Source organism: Colobus angolensis, unplaced genomic scaffold, assembly GCF_000951035.1.
Source record: "Colobus angolensis palliatus isolate OR3802 unplaced genomic scaffold, Cang.pa_1.0 Scaffold473, whole genome shotgun sequence".
NCBI classification, from domain to species: Eukaryota; Metazoa; Chordata; class Mammalia; order Primates; family Cercopithecidae; genus Colobus; species Colobus angolensis.
In genome coordinates this window covers 820,336-841,544 of record NW_012118188.1, presented here as the reverse complement: position 1 = coordinate 841,544, position 21,209 = coordinate 820,336, and the positions used below count along the sequence as shown (strand labels likewise).

Sequence of the window (21,209 nt, the reverse complement as noted above, 5' to 3'; positions counted from 1 at the left end):
CATGTCAAAGGAAACATATTCTAACACTATCTAAAAATGTTCTGATGTGCATGTTTTATCAGAGTAAGAGATTTAGATTAAAAAGATCTTAAGGTAGCAAATGGCCTTGAAAAAGAGACCAAAGCACCTGATTTTAACCACCCACACAATAAAAACATATTCCAAACTTACAAAACCAACAAGACTAAAGAAGATACATAAAGCAGCCATCAAGTTTCTTTATGAATCCACAAGTCTACTAAACTGACCCATAGCTAAAGGCAATTCTCATCCATCCTGAGGTTACCTTCCTGTTTCCCAAATTACTAAACTAAAAGAATCCAGCAAACCATACAAGCTAGCAGAGTCCCAGACTCCAAAGTAAATGAGATAAGTAAGGAAGGCAGAGCATTAAATGTTTTTAATATATACTATAACCTAACTTTCTTTAGAACAATACGGACACTAGTTAACTTCACTATTTGATCTAGTTTTCATATGTAAATATATGATTATTTTCTTAGATTTGTAAGATACAGATTTGTAAGATAAGATTTATAAGATAAAGGAATACACCAAAATCATCCACCCACTCTATATACTATAATCCTAATAACTTAAATGAATGTGAGCCAGATGTATCACTTTAGCTAATGCTTACTTAGCATTAATTAGCATTAGCATTAATTAACATTAGCATTAATGCTAATGCTTAATGTTAAAATGTAAATTCATGCAAAAAACTAAAAAATTTCTAGTCAGCCCCTTCAAACTTTAGTCCTCAAAAACATTTAAGTTGTTAAACTTCCACAAAACGTAGAGATAAAAAACATATGACCAAAGAATCAAGTACGTTACAAGCGTAGTTAAAATTATTGTCTGCCTTTAGTGTTAATCTTACTACAGTAGTATCATAGGACAGACAAAAATAATCTACTGGAATTAAAGACATAATCAAAGAAAAAACCATCTCATTCATAGGTCTTTCCAATCAATACCTACACATCAGAAAGTTGGCATGGCAACTAGGAAGGGCCCTTCTTGTGAGACCTCCATTTCATCTAAGATGTTATTTCAATGCAAATCTTTATAAGTAAATGTTCATTAAAACAAGACTATAAAGTTGATGAAACACTATATAACCAATTCTCTGACAATTATTGAATGTATTTTCAAACTGAAATATCATGTAAGGCCAGTACCATTCTCACTTAAAAATCACTATTTAGTATTTGACTTTTCTTAATAAAAGAGAAACAGTATAAGGGAAAACAAAATTCGTCTCAAAAGTCCCTCTCCTTTCCCCTCCCAACACCTCCATCTTCCTAGCAAACACATGCTGCCTAACCTAGACAACAGACTTAAATAAGGAAAATACTTTGTTTCTTTTCTATATCCTTTATCTGAAAAATTAGTTTTAAAAATGTTGATTTTCCTGGAAAGCTATACGTAACAGTAGTAAAAGTAGATTTCTAGTGCTGGCCAAAACCTTTGGAAAAGTAATACTCAAGCTCTAACAGACTGAATAGATTAGTGGTATTAAAACTTGAACATAGGCTGGGTGCGGTGGCTCACGTCTATAATCCCAGTACTTTGGGATACCAACGTGGGTGGATCACAAAGTCAGGAGATGGAGACCATCCTGGCTAACATGGTGAAACCCTGTCTCTATTAAAAACACAAAAAATTAGCCGGGCATGGTGGCATGTGCCTGTAGTCCTAGCTACTCAGGAGGCTGAGGCTGGAGAATTGCTTGAACCCAGGAGGCAGAGGCTGCAGTGAGCTGTCGTGCCACTGCACTCAGCCTGGACAACAGAGCAAGACTCCGTCTCAAAAAAAATAAATACGTAAAAAAATAAAAACAAACCACCTTGAACATGCATCAGAATCACCTGGAGAATCTCTTAAAACACACAGATTGCTGGGCCCTTCCTCTAGAATTTCTGATTCAGTAAGTCTGGGGTGGAACCAGAAAACCTACATTCCCCTAAATTTCCCAGATGATGTTGCTGGCCCAGGACTATACTATGAAGATCACTGGATCTGATTCTAAGCTTCTCTCCTAATTTCACTGCTGAGCAATTTAATACAGAGTAAATAAATCCCATTCCAAACTTTCATGAAACAAAAGCATCTGATACCTGGAACACTTAAAAGTACTATGAGAGCCTACACCATCCGGCATTCTCAAAAGAGAAGATGATTTATTTCTGGTTGAGACAGGGTCTCACTCTGTTGCCCAGGGTGAGTGGCATGATCACGGATCACTGCAACCTCTGCCTCCCGGGCTCAAAGCAATTCTCCCACCTCAGCCTCCCAAGTAGCTGGGACCACAGGTGTGTACCACACTACGCTAAGTTTTTACATTTTTTGTGGAGACAGGGTTTCACTATGTAAATTCCTGGGCTCAAGCGATCCACCTGCCTTAGCCTCCCAAAGCGCTGTGAGTACAGGTGTGAGCAACCATGCCTGGCCTTAATTTTTGCATTTTTTATAAAGATGGGGTTTCTTCATGTTGCCCAGGCTGGTCTCGAACTCCTGAACTCAAGCAATCTACCCGCCTTGGCCTCTCAAAGTGCTGGGATTACAGCAGTGAGCCACCACACCCAGCTTAATTTTTCCAGTATATAACACATACACTTAAATGTAAAAGTGGGTGGGGGTAAGACCTGAAATCCTATTTGGGCGACTGAAGGAACTGAGGCAAAGAAATAAAAAGGCAGCATTCCTGTTAAACATCGTATTAAAAAGAATTTACCCATGCTAAAAATTCCCACAAAATTAATAGTGGGCTTTGTACTCACAAAAAACTAAACAAAGATTGTGTATAAACTCATTCTCAATGTAGTCTGTCATCATTTCATTATAACTAAGGCAAAACAGTTTCTGACATGGCTCTCAATGATCCCTGTCTGCTGGTACTTATGTCCTGTCCCATGTGGGGGCTGGACATTGTGACTTATTTCTACCACACACACAAAAAAATCAAAGGATGTTATTTCCATGACTAGGTTACAAAAAACAGTGATTTCTATTTTACTGGCACACTCTCTTTTGCCTTCTTGGCTTATGTGCTTTGATTAAGCAAGCTGCCATTATTAGACGCCTACAACAGTGAGGAACTGAAGCCCTGTCAATCCAACAGCCTAGAAAAAAACAAAATCCTTTTAACAAAGAGGTGAGTGAGCTTGGAGACAAATACTTCCTTAGTCAGGCCTTTAGAGAAGACTGCAAGGTCTGAGAGAGACCTTAAAGTAGAGGATCCAGCTAATCTATCCCAGATTCCTGACCCATGAAAACTGTTCAGTAATAAATGTATGTTGTTTTAAGTCACTACATTCTGGAATAATTTGTTATACAGCAGTAGAAAACCAACACATGCAATAACCATTTATCTTTTCTCTATTCAAATTCAAATGAAAGAAAAAAATGGCAGAATATGTAAACTACACTTCCTATTTCTCACTAGTAAATTGCAAATTCCATCAGCAGTGTTATTTAAGAAACAGATAAACTTGATCACTTTCCTTAAGTCTCATGATTTGTATTTCAAAGCCTTGATCAAACTCAGAAGTTTTACTCAAAAAGAGTAGAAAAGGCCAAGGTTTACAAAAACCTTTAAATATCACCTACTACCAGAAATGTTTTTCTATGTAACAGGATTTTAAAAACTAAACACAAAGAAAAACATATGGACACACATGTGTATCATCTCATCTACCATCCACCCTTAAATACAAACCAGAATGTAGAAAGAATATGGCAAAACCAGTATTTCATAATTAAAACAATTACAAGGTGCAAAAAAAGATTTAAGCTATTTTTAAGAAAAGTGTTAAAAAGTGGTATGGTCACACAACAAAGTAACCAAAAATTTACCAGCATACTTCATGTCTAAAAGGTAAAAAAGATAATTTTACATAAATTATAAAATAGACAAACTATGCTACCTTTATTAGGATCTCTTACTCTTCTATTTTATAAAATCTAAAGCCTGCAGAAAATAAACAGTGTAAGCAGAAGAGCAGAAAGAGCAGTGTAAGCAGAAGGCAGAAATAAAACTAATTAGATTCGACAAAATGTGGTGTCAATGATGTATTAAAAATGTAACCATTATAAAGGGTGCATCATGGAGGAGAAAGCACATTTAAAAATCAACATCCTAAGAAAGCTTTTAATCTCTATTAAATTTACATTTAAATGAATTTTAATTGTGCCAGAAAATTCTATTTATTATAATTAGCATTGCTCTCTGTTTTGAATTTACTGAAAACACTGATAGGCAGGCTTTTATAATTAAATATAGAAAAACACAAGAGTAAATACAGTTTTCAAAAACTTTAAGGAATTCTTTTTTACTGGTAGCTCTGGAAAATGCTTACATTTCTGGCAAACAGTGCCAGTTAATTTGAGGTAATCTGTTGAGTAAAACAAAAAATCCATGGTATTATAAAATTAGCTTAATAAACGTTACAGTCATAAAAGAGTTTCTCAATTAAAGGGATAAAAGTGTACTTCCTCAAGGGCACTGATAATATTCATCCAATACAGGCCAAGCTTCTGCCAAAGCAGTATTCTCAACGTTTTGTCCAGGAATTCCTGGGGGTCCTTGAGATCCTACTGAATCTGTCAGGTCAAAACTACTTTCATAAATTTACTAAGCTGTGGTTGGGTGAAGCGACTCACGCCTGTAATCCCAGCACTTTGGGAAGCCGAGACAGGCAGATCACTTGAGGTTGGAGTTCGAGACCAGTCTGACCAACATGGAGAAACCCCAACTCTAACAAAATTACGAAATTAGCCAGGTGTGGCGGTGCATGCCTGTAATCCCAGCTACTCGGGAGGCTGAGGCAGGAGAATCGCTTGAACCTGGGAGGCGGAAGTTGCAGTGAGCTGAGATCGTGCCATTGCACTCCAGCCTGGGCAACAAGAGCAAAACTCCATCTCAAAAAACAAAAAAAAATTTTACTAAGATGTTATTTGCCTTTTTCATGCTCATTCTCTTACAGTGGAGTTTCCAGGGGCCACATAACTTATGATATCACAATAGATTTAATGTGAAAACAAACAGGAGAAACCAGCTTTTTTCTACTAAGCCACGCCAAAAGCGTAAAATAAGATGACTTCCCACTAAATTTTTAAAATTATTCTAGGAAAAGCACAGTTATTTTTCATAAGAAATTTTAAAATGTTCACATGTAATGAGTATATTATGCATATCTCTAAACTAGTATTTTAATTTCTCAGTTTTAATTTCTAATATTAAAAAACAGATAAAACATACATAAGTAGAAACTCTTTGGTATCTGCAGCAATTTTAAAGAGTTTAAAGAAGACTGTAACTAAAAAGTTTGAGAACTGCTGTGCTAAAAAGCCAGACTGCTAACAGAAAAATAATCTAATGAGAATGCAGGACCTAGAGCAAATGCAGAATGACGGTAGATATGAGCAACTCGCCGCCCGCCCCCACCCCCGACCCAATTCCTATATATCATCCGTAACCCAAAATTAACATATTTAAGAAATAAACAAGATTTTAAAGTTCATGAAATTAGTAGTACTAGATGACTAGTCAGACACTGATACAAGACAACAGTCTTTTAGGAAGAAATCTACTTCTTTCTAAAATGCAGAATCCTACACATCTCATATCTAGATAAACAGTTAAACCCTACAGCTAACTTTAAAAGCAGGGATGCCTGGTTTGTGGTCCAGAGTAGTCGGGCTATATCTCAGTAAAGCAAAGACCCTTATTCAACTCAGCAGAATTCCACTACTGGGCTACATTTCAATTGTTCCCAAGACCCACTGAACTAGTCATTTGAGGCTTATAAGAGTTCATACAAAAACAAATGAGTTTAACTGAATTTGCCTTCTATTCTTCAGTAAACTCTACTAAAAAAAAAAAAAAAAAGAACATCAAATATGATGACACTAAAGTAAATTAACATTTAAAAGCCTAAATTAAAAGCTTACCATAAAGTTAGCTCATAATCATTAAATTCTATTATTTTAGAAACAAAGTCAGTCAGTCACAGATAGACAAATGCATGATTCCACTTATATAAGGTACCTAGAATAAGGAAACTCATAGAGACAAAAAGTAGAATAGAGGTTACAGGGGCTATCCTTAGGAGGGAAGGAGCTTAGTGGGCACAGAGTTTTTGCTGGAGATGATGAAAAAGTTTTAGGTACAGATCATGGTGATGGTTACATAACATTGTGAATGTATTTAATGCCAATGAACTACACATTAATAAATGGCTAAAATGACAAATATATTGTATTTTACCACAACAAACACACAAAATCACCTACCCTGTAACAATACTTCCAATTTTACAGTTTTTCTTCCAATACACAAGTATTTCAAAACTGACTTCTTCAGCTAAACACAGACATCTTAACACAACCCAGGCAAACAGTAAAAACCTTACTCAGATTTTCAAAACTCTGATGACTGTTCCTTATAATCTCCTTAACTTCCCTACCTACCAATATGTATGCATGTACTTCAACATCAGAGAAATGCTTTTAAAAAAAAGTTTCTAAGACATATTACTGTGACAAATACACGTAATACAATAATACAATTTTCTGGATATAGGTACTGATTCATTTCAACATAGTTAATAAAGAAAACAGGCTTTCAAGCAAAACTGCCTTGGTTAGAATTCTGGTTTTACTATTTTCTAGCTATTACTTATATGGCTTATGTCCCCACCTCCTCAGTGCAAAATTAGAATAATATCTACTTCAGATATTGTTCAAGAATCAAATGAGTTAATACATGGAATGTGCTCAGATAGTACCCTGAAAAGTTAGCATCCAATAAGTGTTAGCTATTATATCTATTATTACTCAGAAACAGCATGAAACCACTCTAAAGTATTTCTGAAAAAACTTGGTACAGTGAAAACTATTTTCTGATTCACGAGAAAATGAAATAACAAATTTTCTGAAAATTATAAAAGAACTAAATTAGCCAGTATTTTTTTTCTTTCTTTTTTTTTTTTTTGGTGAGATGGAGTTTCGATCTTGTCACCCAGGCTGGAGTGCAATGGTGTGAGCTCAGCTCACTGCACCTCTGTCTCCTGTGTTCAAGTGATTCTCCTGCCTCAGCCTCCTAAGTAGCCAGCACTACAGGTGTGTGCCACCATGCCCAGTTAGTTTTTTTGTATTTTTAGTAAAGATGGGGTTTCATCATGTTGGCCAGCCTGGTCTAGAACTCCTGATCTCAGGTGATCCTCTCGCCTCAGCCTCCCAAAGTGCTGAAATTACAGGTATGAGCCATCACGCCTGGCCCAGTATTTGTTTTTAAGCTACTATTAGTATGGCTGCAGGGAACCACGATAAATACTTTTGCACTTCCAGACATCTCTTTCTTCTTTATTGTATTCTAATACATAAATCTCCTCTACTCTTCATACAAATCTATTACGGCCAGAAATACTTTGCGCTCTCTGTGTTACCAGCAAAGTTTCATATACGTTTGTAGGTGTGTGTTTAAGGGGGAAAGGAGGCAATATATTTCTCCTCTTCTGTGAACTATTTGACAGTGAAAGTTCTTCAAATGAGCGTTATCTCTAACACCTTATAATTGTTAAACAGTAACTATCTACTTACACAATAAGCCCTCTGTAAATTTGCAAGAGTCAATCACAAATTGTATCATCTAAACCAGGGAATTTCTTTCTAAGAATGAATAGTAATAATTATGCTGGAATAGAAAGTATAAAGTAGGACTCTTCCAGGCAAAACTGGATATATGGTCACCCTACTTATTAAAAAAAAAAAAAAAAACTGGTAGCATCCTAAAATATGGGAATAAAATATCATTACTATACTTATCACATTTTGGACTTTAGTTTTAAAAACATTAGACGTCTAATGTGAAAAAGGTAACATTAAAATACATTGAAATTAATTCTTTAAAAAATGTTTTTTCCATTTTCTTTTGACTATTTCTGAAGAAAGCAAAAAAACAAGACAGTTTATCTAAGAAAAATGGAGTATCTGTTAAGGCAATACTTTAAAAAGACTCCTGAATCATAGCTTTCTTTCATTAGCTGCTTATGATTCTTAAGGTGATTTAAATTACAACAAACTACGGAACATAGTGTAATCATGTGGTTCTGTAGTAAATGGTAACTGAAAACTACAGCTTTAAGCATGGCAGCTGGCATATATCTATGCAGCCGTACTGTTATTCAGAGCTAGTGCCCATCCTGATCGAATGTACCAGGTATGAATCCGAAAATCATCTTTGCTCTTATGGATATATACACATGTCGTTAACTCAATTAGCAAACACATTAGGAAATGCCAAGTACATACAAGACTACTGTGACTATAACTGTAAGGAAACATAGATAGAAATACATAGCTTGTATGCTCCCCAACAGCTCACATTCTACTGAAAATAAGGAGCAATTCAGAGAGTCTCAACTTCAAATATTTGGTTTTAAACAACTGGTATCCTGCTCAGCATATATACCAGCATTAGAATTCATTTGAATCTGTACTCATTAAATACTGATAGAACAACATAGAAATGTAAACCAAGAATAAGCATCAAAGGAAATCTGGATTTTAAAATATGGAAAGCATGTAGCTGAGAATTAAGTAGAAAAACAGATTAGGCAAAAGAAAAATAATTAGCCGCACTCTATAGTATAATGCCATTAATAACCTAAACACTATTCAAAGATTTGTTATACTTATGAACAAAGGTTACATGAAAAAGAAATGGTCAGGGGTAGTGGTTCATGCCTGTAATCCCAGTACTTTGGGAGGCTGAGGAGGGCAGATCACTTGAGGTCAGGAGTTCAAGACCAGCCTGGACAACATGGCGAAAACACCATCTCTACAAAAAATACAAAAAAGGCCAGTATGGTGGCACATGCCTGTAGTACCAGCTACTCTGAGCCAAGAGGATCACTTGACCCTGGGAGGTGGAGGTTGCAGTGAGCCGAGACCGCACCACTGCACTCCAGCCTGGGCGAAAGAGTGAGACCCTCTCTCAAAAAAAAAAAGTAATTTTATCACTTTGAAAAAAAGGTAAACTCCCAGATAATGCCACTGCCTATCTATAGCAATTACTTCTGTAGCAATATTCTACAGAGTTTCTGAATATTCTTATACCAGCTAAGTATTTGTTGTTACTAATTCACACCAATTCTGCCCTAGTTACTTTAATAATTAGTACTAAACATATAAAATGTTAGCCATCTGGGGATATACTCTATTAGTAAATAAGGAAATCCCTTCATTTTGTCATTTGTGACAACATGCATGAACCTGGAGGACCCTGTGCTAAGTGAAATAAGCCAGACACAGAAAGACAATTACTGTACAATCTCATTTATATGATCCAACTCATAGAAGCAGAGAGTAAAATGGTGGTTACCAGAGGCTGGGGGCCATGGGTGAGGGAGGGGAGATGATTTTCAAAGGACACAAAAGTTTCAGTAAAATGAGAAAAAAAAGTTTTGGAGCTCTACTGTACAGCATGGCAACTATAATTAATAACTGTATATTTCAAAACTGCTAGGAGAGTAGATTTCAGAATGTTCTCTCCACAAGAAAATGGTAAGTATGTGAGCCAATGAATATATTAACTTGATTTAATCATTCTACAACGTAGACATGATCAAAACATCACACTGTACCCCATAAACATATACAATACCGTCAATTAAAAATAAAATTTTTAAAAAGATTTTTAAGAATAAAAAAAGAAAATTATTTCAAATCACTTACTACCTAAGTAATATTACAAAGGAATCCAACAGGATCATTAACACAAACATTAATAATTTTTTAGTATCATTAATCAAATATGTTAAAACATTAATTATTTCTTTTATTTATCTAATTCTTTTTCAGAGGACAAAGGATTCATATAGAAATCACAGAAGTCCTCATTTTGAATCACCTAAGTCACCTTTCATTAGGTTAATACTCAGCATATTAAAGACACAAGAACCACAAGTCAGTCCCAACTAATGAGTGGTTTCTGCTCAATCTATTTGTTGGAACAAGAAATTCACTGAATTTAGAAATACTAATGTCTAGAATAGAGGAATGTCCTCCTTCCTCTATTTTTGAGACAACTGACCCTCTAAAGCCACAAGTCATTTTTTCATATTTTTCCATACTTTTTGAGAGTAGAGGTGACAGTGGAAGGAAATCAAAGGCACTGAGGATGAAAGACAGAAGCAGTGGCTGACATTTAGAGGCCAAGGATGAATATGTTAGGGAAGGACTATTCAGACCCTGTATTTGGTTCTGTACTCCGATCACAACTGGCACCTTAAAACAAAGACAGCTCTCTTGCAAATAAAAGTGAGTGAGAGTACATGGCTCTCTAGTATAAACTGATTTTACTAATAGGAAGTAAAGCCTAATACATGTCATTCATGTTGCCCTGATGAGGATAAGCAGCTATTTTTTCATCATTTACTACTAGCTTTCTCCCTGGGAAGAAGTTATTATTCTTAATCAATCTTGTTAGTTTCATAAAAACTTGGTTAAGGCAGATAAAGATTAAAAACAAAGTAAGAAAGGCAACCAGATGAAAAATTTAAATAAAAATACAATTTGGGAATTATTTGTGAGTTTCTTCTCTATCACCACTAACCTGGTTTTTAATTAGTAATCAAAAGTAGCTATAAATATGATAAACATTTATATCGCTTTTGTTTAAAAGAAGTAAATACCAGGCACCCAGTAGCAGTCTCCAAAAAGGAAACCAGTATACAGAAGACTAGACTGAAATATTAATTTCAATCTCTTCACAAGATAAAATGTTTTGATCTACTCCCATCCTAAAAGTATCTTTAATGTTTCTTTTAAAACAAATTAACACTGGTAAAGTTTATAACTGAGTATGGATTTATACATATCCTATTAGCAACTTAAGTTTGGGGATCATTATCATATTTTTGAATCACAAGATTGGTATCTGTATATTCTTCTCAATTTTAGAACATTGTCTCTTTCCTATACTGTGAAATAGAAAGACACATATATATCTGTTTCAGTGTGACTCTGTTAAAGACAAATACAATATCTATTACTTTTAATGTAATGCGATCAAGATATTATTTTGTCAAAAATTAAAAAAAACACTCGCAAGCTATTTTTCTTTCAAAGTCAAATGTCTTATTTACTATTTACCCGGTGGTGGAATCAGAGGTGGAGCAGTGCTGACAGTCGGAGGAGGTGGAAGAAATGGAGGAGGTGGAAGGTGAGTGGGAGGAGCTCCTGGAGGGAAAAACGGAGGTGGTTTGCTGAAATTGTTGTCTACTTCAGTAGCAGATCTTTCAGAAAGGACCTAAAATTAGAACACAGTTAAATAAACAGATGCATAAATATTATGTAAGATTAATCTTAGTAAATTAACTTCATTTAATCTAAGAAACAAAGTAAAAGGTAGTTTAATTCACATATATGTATTTTTGCAGGAAGAGTAACAGTTCTACATGTGTGAAATGTGCATACATATGCCTATGTGAGCATATACACACATACACTTTTAAAAATCTGCATATTCAAACCTTAAGAAAAACAACTGGCTCATTACCAAAAATTTCTTAATAAAAAGTAATTAAGTAATAAAAGCACCCCACACAAGAAAAAAGTACTTCATAAAGATCATTTAACAAGTATTATCTTTGTCACCCAACCAAAGTTAAAGAATTCAATTAAGGCAATGTAATCATTAATCACAGACACTAGCCTTAAGAAATTAACATGGCAGCAGGTCAGCCATTCACTGTACGAGGGCCTGTCATCAACAGGTTGCAAAGTAAGAGACTGTCAGGCATGCATCAACAGACTGCAAGCAATAGGCAGCAAGATATGTAAATAACTTTATCATGTGAGCCTTTTAACTTTAAGAACAGGGTTTATTCTTGAAAAATAAAGCAATGTTTGCAAAATGCTTATTTGTGTGAACAGGTTAAGGGACAGACACCGTAAGAAGCACCCCAAACCTACTGAAATAAAACAAGCAAACTGGCACCTCAAAATCTGGATTTTTGGTAAGGTCCCCAAGGATGTGTAAATAAATTTGGGAAAGACAGCCAACATAATGTTGTATATTTAATTTATACTTCTCAGATCCTTGCTGACTAAAGCAATCTTTTAAACATACAATCCCTCTTTCTATTAATGTTTCCTACATTTAAGTGCAGTGTTTTTTGTAGGGCTTACGCTGATAAGCTATTTCTTTAAGTATTTATTTTGAGAAATCATGGCATTTTAATGATAAGAGGAAAGGAAAAATGGACTAACATCTTCCACTATAGAAATGATTTGCCTTTAAAGATGCTAAAAGGAACATTTTACATGATCAACTTATCGAAGGTGAGAATAAAGTGCTCTGGACATTTTTAAAAGGACTCAGAAAACAGAATAAATAATGAAAAAAGTATGGCCAAACTGAATAGCTGGAAGTCTCAGTTATTAAAGTTCTAACATCAATTATCCAACTTACTGATAATTCACCTCCCCTCATTTTTTCACTTAAAAACAAAGGAACTCTACACCTCCCCCAGAAATGTCACATTAAATAAATTATGGTATATTCATCCAGTGAAGCTATCAGGAAGATATTTTAATCATATTTTAAGAATATGAAAACATACAAATAATTTTTGATGGGGAAAAAAGTATACACAGAAATATAATAGTATCCCAATTTTGCTTAGTAACAAGAGATGTACCAGCTGTGGTTATCTTTAGGTGGTAAAATCACTGGTGGTCTTTTATTTTTCAATCAGCGAACCTATATACAAGTTGAATATTCCTAATCCAAAAATCTGAAATCTGAAATGCTCTAAAATCTGAAACATTTTGAGCACCAATATTTTATCCCAAGTGGAAAATTCCACACCCAACCTCATATGTGACGGGTCACAATCAAAACTCAGGCCCACTACACAGTTTATTCAGGGTTGCCAAAGGAAAAAAAGATTATCATAAATTAACAAGTCATTATAATAAATTAAATAACTTATTTATGAAACATAAATTTCATGTTTAGACTTGGGTCTCATCCCTAAGATTACATATATACGAACATTTCAAAATCTGAAAATTTCCAAAATCTGATACACTTCTGGTACCAAGCATTTTAGATAACAGATATTCAAACTGTATTACGTTTCTATCAAGGAAAAGGAAAAATCCCTATTAAAAAAAGATTCAGAAATTACAAATTATGCCTTTATAATAAAGGATGACTCATTCCACATTTTAAATCTCTTTGTATCACCTAAAACACAGCACAGCACTATGACTATCTATTGAATAAATTAAATTAGAATGCTGATATCATCCTTCAATTTAAGAAAATACTAAACCTGTATGTTGCTGTTCTCATTTGCCCGTCGCCTTCCTTCTACTCGGCTGATAGTTATAGTCTGACCAATAACATCAATTGCCCCAGGTAATCTCCTGTAACATAAAAATTGAATCAATTCAGTTTCACCTAATTACATGCTTAAAAAATAATAAAAGCAGTAAGAGAGAAAAACAAAATGTGTTTGCAATAAATTTTAAAATAAAATCAGATCACAATACACACTGAAAAATATCCCTGAGTTTAAACTCACTACTTTGCACTGTCATAAACATTTTTATTAATAAGCTAGAACCAACGTATCCAACAATGATCATAATGTTAAGTTTTAAGTCTCTATAGAGCTCTTCTTCTAAACTTACTAGTTTTAGTAGTCTCCAAATAAATTTATCTTTGTGAAATTAAATAAGACAGCAAATGCTAGACAAATGGAAATTTTGGGGCCACTATAATTGTAACACATACTACAGTTCTGTTACAGAAACCTTAACTCTTCCCCAAAAAGGCCTGAAAATATTGCTCATTTTAACACACACAGGATATATTCCAAGTGTTAAAAAACATAGAAAAGGAACCAGTTTGCCATTTCTGATAACTTGCATTTAGATAGAAAAATTCAAATATTTAAATACTTGCCTTACCTCTATTTACAATCTTTTTAAAATTTATAAGGATATGGAAAAAACAGTCTATCATAAAACAGTGCTACAAATTTAAGAGAAAAACCTAGTAAGTTGTATTTTAAATAATTAAAATAATGTTAAAAGCTATTATGCAGATGAAGGACTTTATAAAAGTATGCATGCCTAAGACGATATAGAAATCACTTGGAGAAATAGGCAATGAAAAACAGATGCAAATTAGATGGATTTTTCTTCATCTAGATTTCAGTTCTGCACAATACTGCCTTTAAAACTTTATAGAAGGAAAACAATTAAAACATCATAGATTCTTCGACAGTCACTAGATTAGGCTCCTAAAATGACAAATAACAGCAGCTACCATTGGTTGGATGCCAAACCTTCATTGTATCTAAACCTCACAAAAACTTAAAAATTACTGTATACCTGTTGGAGACAAGCTGTGGTCCAAGGTGAAATCACTGACCTAAGCATGAATTAAAAGGCAAAACTAACTTTCAAACTTGAGTCTTTCTGATCCCAAAGACTACAGACCTCCCCTCCCCTTGAGCTAGGTTTCCTTCCAGCAAGACAATTCACCTTTGAGAAATTTAAGACTTTTCTGGAAATCTTGAGTTAGGAAGAGTTTATCTCAAGTAGACCTTGAAACACTCCACTAATTATTTTGTGCTAACAAAGACAGCCCTATAAAAAGTATATCATGACATCTGAAATGTTTTCAAGTACATAGTTCCCACTTACCATCTCTTGACCATTTAAGACTTCCCTTCTCTATAATTTTAGTACAATTTAAAAATGTTCAAGCCTTTCTAATTTTATGCCTGAGTCATTGACTTCCTAGATTTCCTCATGATCCCAAAGATAAAGAATTATTTCATTGGAAGATTAACATATCCTTCAATACAGCTGAGGAAAGATCTTAATATTCACGTTACAAAAATCCAAATATCTCTATGATAAAACAAATACTGCTTCAATTTCTTCCCTATAATTTAAATTGCAAAGCTATGCCCACCATAACTGCATTATCAAAGCACATGCCATCAGCCCTCTGATATACAAACATTTCATATTCCAACATCCTACCAAATACACGTGCGCATTCTGAGGCCATAATTTCCTCTCCGTTAATTGCTGCCCTCCATTGTCAAAACCTTCACTTTCACTCTATTTCCTTTTATACTATTTTGTATTGCCAACCACTGGACTCTCCTTCGCATTTTTAAATTTATTCCCATCAAAAACAAATTCTACCAAATTTGTTTGGACTTGAAAGTCAGATAACAAATTCTCCAAATTGTTAAAAGTGGTAAAAATTAGATCCAGATATAAGACTAACTTTCCTGTTGAGGGGAAAATTTTCTATAGCCTGTTTTTTACCATTTATTTCCAAGGATCTCTAGTTTTCAAAAAGTCTGGGACACATGGAAGTATTCATCTACTAAAATGTACCCTTAAATATGGTCAGAAGTCTAATTCGTTTTTTTCAGCTTTAAATTGATTTTTTTGAATCACTAAAGATTCAAAATAGCATTTACTATGTTTCTAAAAACATGTAACTGAGAAATGAGCCTTAACAAGTATATCCCTAAAGGGAGTTCAGAAAATTACAATTCTCTACATTTTCAAAACATCTCCTTGTGCCTGTATTTTTTAACCACATCAACTGACTTAATCATATAAATGAAGCTTACTGTTTTGTTCAGAAATGTTTTACGATAGACACACAGTACGTACCAGAGTAACAAAAAGCACATAATATCTAACACTGACAAATAATTTAAAAATATTAATATTATTCTGATGCTGCATTTTGGAAAAAAATATTGAACCATATTATTCCATGAAAGTTCTTAATGGACAGCTTTTTCTTTCATTGCTTAAGAAGATTATTCAATAGAGTTTCCCTATGAGGAAATCTACTGTAACTTAGGAGTTCCACAAAGCGTACGTTTAATTAGGTCAACAAACTTGTTCAGTAAGGTAGACAGCTAATGCTATTATCAAAATCTCTTTTCCATATTGGACTCAAAAAAAAAAGCTAAGAAATTAATCACTCTGGGTGTCTGAGTTGATGTACAGTTTAAACAGGCAGTAAATGTTCCCAAGACCTCTACCCCTCCTCCTGGCACAGTAAATGAATATAAAAATATCTCTGACGTTACAACGCAACTTCAGCAAATTAATATAAAAATAACTCTGAAATTACAAAAAATTATCATGTTTTGATGATTCTGATGTCCAAGAAAGAATCCGAGGGCTCCCTGCAGAGATGCAACAGAAAGTTTGAGATGACAAATCAGAGCTAATAGAAGATAGACAAAAGGCCATAAATTGATCTCTGAAGGTCAGGCTCATGCATGTAATCTCAACACTTTGAGAGCCTGAGGTGGGAGGATTGCTTGAGTCCAGGAATTCAAGACCAGCCTGGGCAACATGGCGAGACTCTGTGTCTACAAATGATTTAAAATATTAGCCAGGCATAGGAGCACATGCCTGTGGTCCCAGCTGTTCAGAGGGCTTAGCTGAGAGGACTGCTTGAGCCCAGGAGATGAAGGATGCAGTAAACTTGGATTGCGCCACTGCACTCCAGACTGGGCAACAAAACAAGAGCCTGTCTCAAAAAAAAAAAAAAAAACTCAGCTGCTTTTTCTTGGCAGCCAAAGCAAAGGACATCATTAATAACAAATGTCTTTAATGTGCATAAGATTAAAACAAAGCTTTTGCTGTAAGATTGTTTTTCCCGGTAATGACAGCTAGTATTTATGGAGCACCTACTATGTGCAAGGTAAGCACTGTTCTAAAGACTTTATATATATTTAGTCTTCATGATAAACCCATAAGGCAGCAACTCTCATTACTGTCATTTTACAAATGAGAATAAAGAGAAAAAAATTCTCCTGAGTCTAAGAGAAAATGAGCACAAGACTACAAAACACAGTAAGAAGTACATTTTACACAGCAATACAGTACCAGTACCCACATTACATTAAAAACTAAAAAAGGTTCATGAAACAATACTTTAAAAAGGAAAAACAGTGACATTAAGATAAAATGTGATTTTATTAATATTTAAATATAGCATAGGAAAAAAGCAAAATAATACAAAAACAAGAAATATTGGTTGGGACCACCAAATTGTTTCACAATCCACTAATGGACTGCAATCTCATGTTTTCAAAAATACGGAAATAAACTCTCCAATATTCCTACCAAAAAAAATTGAATTTTACAGAGCTGTTTCTCAAAATGCTCTTTAACGCGGAGTGAAGCACAACAATGCCCAATTCAATAAGAGCAATTTAATCAGGGGAAGCAAAACAACGTGGTCTGCATATCTAGCCCTCTTAATAGTCAGGCTTGATCTAATAATCTGTGCTTTTGAGAATAGTTCAAGTTCTTAACTAGCTACATGGTTCTCTAAAGAAGAATTAGGACGTCCCTGATTTCTAAATAAATACATATGTATAGATGTAATTTTCAGGCAAAAGTCCAGAGTTTACAGCAAATTTTCAAATTATTTTGCTTGAAATATTGCTTGAATTATTGCTTGAAAGTTCATAACCATACTGTAAAATAATGGATGAATCACATATCAATGTAGACATCTATGAATGTTTTCTCACCGAAGGGCTTCTAATAAGAGCTGGGCAGCAAACAGTTCAAAGGCCCATTCTCTGAGAAAAAGCCTAGAATGTAGCTACCTCTAATTCCCAACTTCAAAAGAGGTGCACTTGTTATGACATTTAATTCAGGTCACATATGTAAATAGATGGCTGTAAACAGTTCTGCATGGAAATTGTGGAGCATCTTTTAAGCAACTTGAGGAAAGAGACAAGCCTTAAAAGATACATAGACACAGGATGGGAAGGTAAAACACTTCAGATGGAGGGACAACTATGAGCAGAGAGAAAAGATGGAGGGGGGCAGATATGTGCACAATTTCTACTTAGCAAATATATTACCTATCCAACTGCTTGCAACAGAAGCATCATGCACCTTTGATAGTGGTTACCAACCAAAAGTCATTAAAAGAGGCAGAAAATGTAAATTAAATGAGAAACACATAAAGAAAAAAACTGTGAGGCTGTAAAATGCTATGCAAATATCAGCTCCCATTAACTACATCTATCATTTTACTTCAAAACTGTTGGTGCCTAGCTATCATTTGATTTTAATCTTTATGCCAACCCAGAATCAAGTCTCTAAATCAATGGTTCTCAACCTTGCCTGCATATCAAAATCCTGATGCTCAGGGTGTACACCAGACTATTTAAAATAACATTTCTGGGACCCAAGCATCAACACTTTTTTGAAGCTTCCTAGGTAATTCCAATATAGTCAAAGTTGAAGACTACAAATTTAAGGGCATGTTCAAGAGACTGCTAGACATTTTGTTCCCTCCAGAAAGAACTTTTAAAGTAGCTCATAAAATATTAATATTTATTTATTTCACAAAAAATTTAAAGTCATATCCACCAAGGTAAGAATATCATTGATTACATATTTTTCTACTGATCTTTTAGTTTTGTGGTACTTGAGCCCAGGAATTCAAGATCAGCCTGGGCAACATGACTGGTCTGACATGGTACTGTTTCTACACCTGTGTGTACGTTTTACTTTCACAAGCACAAGAATAATTTTCTCTATAGATATATACATAATTTATAAAGAAAATATATTCTGATGTTCGAGTAACAATTTATCAATGAAAATTCCAGTCCAGAAAAAGAACCTAGTGTAAAATAAAAATCACAGAATTCAAAACACTTTTCTAGACATACAATTTATTTTCTATCGGTACTATATTTAAAGAGACTGATAAAGCCCACGATAAAAGAGGAGATCTGACACTCACTGAGTGTCTGATTTATCTTTTTTTTTTTTGAGATGGAGTTTCACTCTTGTTGTCCAGGTTGGAATGCAATGGCACGATCTCGGCTCACCGCAACCTCCGCCTCCTGGGTTCAAGTGATTCTCCTGCCTCAGCCTCCCGAGTAGCTGGGATTACAGGCACATGCCACCATGCCCAGCTATTTATTTTTAGTTTTATTTTTTTTAGTAGAGACGGGGTTTCTCTATGTTGGTCAGGCTGGTCTTGAACTCCTGACCTCAGGTGATCAGCCTGCTTCAGCCTCCCAAAAGTGCTGGGATTATGGGCATGAGCCATCATGCCTGGCTGATTTATCTTTCAAGCCCTGAAATAAGTGCTTTCACAGCTTAGAACTGATTTAATCCTTACAAGTACATCACATTTAAGGTATATGGGCCGGCATAGTGGCTCACACCTGTAATCTCAGGTGTGATTTAGGGATCTGGGAGTTTGGGAGGCCGAGGCAGGAGAATCACTTCAGTTCAGGAGAGATCAGTCTGAGCAACATAGTGAGACCTCATCTCTACAAAAAATAAAAAATTAGCGGAGCATGGTGTGCTACTTGGGAGGCTGAGGTGGGAGGACTGCTTGAGCCTGGTAGTTCGAGTTTGCAGGGAGCCACGATCCCACCGCTACACTCAACCTGGGAAACAAAGTGAGACTCTGTCTTGAAAAAATAAAAAGTAAAGTACATGTCCAATTAGTTTCATTTTCACATATGTAGAAAGAGGCTCTTTTGCATTATAAAGTGGGCAGCACCAGGATTTAGGCTTAGCATAACCAACTTCAAACCCCTTCCCTTGTTCTTCAACAGTGTTTATCATACTAATTTCCTGGGGTCTGAATTTTTAAAATGTCAATTTTTAAGCCCTATTTAAAACAAAACAAAAAACCTTGAATGTTTAAAGGTGAAATAAGCCCACATTTTACTCACTGGAGGACACAAATGTGTTCAGAAGTGCAAACAAGTTTACTCACTTTTGTATAGAGCTTGGAATAAAGCTCCACCTTCCATATTTATGCTTAATTTCATGCTTTTAAATGTATCAATGATAGGAAAAGATACAGCTCTACAAGAAACTTAAAAAAACAAACAAAAAACCACAAAGGCCTTCATATGTCCAATTACATAAAATCTTACAAACTACACACTATAGCAACATGCATTCAGAGCACTTGATCAAATGCTCCAAGGTACAGGCACATCTATTCAGTACAGTGTCTCATCAAGACATAAAAGGAGATAGAGGAAGAAGTCATTCTTAGATATAATGTTCATTTAACATTCAGTTTTATTATAAGTATTGTGTTTAATATAAGAAATACGTGCATGTTTAAATGTGTTTGTGATTTAACGTTGAAAAGCAATTTTTACTATTCATTCAAGAGTATGAATCAGTTAAAAAGCATTCTAATATAGGAACATAAACTAAGAAAAATAAACTATCACTTGAAAATTAAGAGGAAGAGAACTTGGTAACATAAAATAGAAACAAAATAAAAAAACAAACTGTGCATTAGGATATGTTTACAGCAATTATCCATACTACCAGTTTCAATTTCCTGCACTCACTAAAAGTGCTTCATTCTTCTAATTAGTTTCACAAGAGTTAAAATTTGAATTTATAAAGCAAACTTATACCAATAATGCCATTGTTAATACAGACAGATTTAGCTTGAAGAATATTGTTATAGTTTGAAAAACACTTATAGATTTGGCTTGAAGAATACTGTTAAAGTTGGAAAAACACTATATTATGCAAATTAAGTCACTAGCATATGATAAGGCCACAACTTCAAATATAGTAACTGTTATTTATATATTTATTTATTTAGAGACCAGGTCTTGCTCCGTCACCCAGGCTGGAATGCAGTGGCACGATCACAGCTCACTGCAGCCTCACCTGTCCAGTAATCCTCCCACTTTATACTCCCAAGTAGCTGGGTCCACAGGTGCACACCACCATGCCCAACTAATTTTTGTATTTTTGGTAGATTCGGGGTTTTGCCATATTGCCTATGCTGGTCTCAAACTCCTGAGCTCAAGTGATCCACCCACCTCAGCCTCCCAAAGTGCCAGGATTATAGGCAATGAGCCACAGCGCCCAGCCCAAATATAATAACTTACGAAAAATATCTTAATCATTATTTACTTGCTCTTTACAAACATTTAAGCAATGCCTCAAACTCCACACTTGTCAGTTACATTAACTACAAGAGCTGGAATCTAGTTTTTCTTACACTACCAGAGAGTGAGAGTGAGAGAGTGTGTGTGTGTGTGTGTTTTAAGAGGAAAAGTAGCCTGAGAAAGAAAGAGAGGTGGGGGGAAGAGAGAGAGGTGGGGGGT

The 21,209-nt window shown here is 34.8% G+C and overlaps 1 protein-coding gene across 8 annotated transcripts in view; it reads right to left on the bottom strand.

The window, feature by feature from the left end:
* FIP1L1 (factor interacting with PAPOLA and CPSF1) overlaps window positions 1–21,209 on the bottom strand; it is a 71,759-nt gene that overhangs the window by 15,855 nt on the left and 34,695 nt on the right. For all 8 annotated transcript variants that reach the window (XM_011958756.1, XM_011958762.1, XM_011958761.1 and 5 more), the window contains 2 exons: window positions 13,350–13,443; window positions 11,161–11,317 (listed from right to left, as the gene is read on the bottom strand). In XM_011958756.1, coding sequence (XP_011814146.1) covers window positions 11,161–11,317; window positions 13,350–13,443 — 251 coding nt within the window. The remainder of the gene's footprint in view (window positions 1–11,160; window positions 11,318–13,349; window positions 13,444–21,209) is intronic.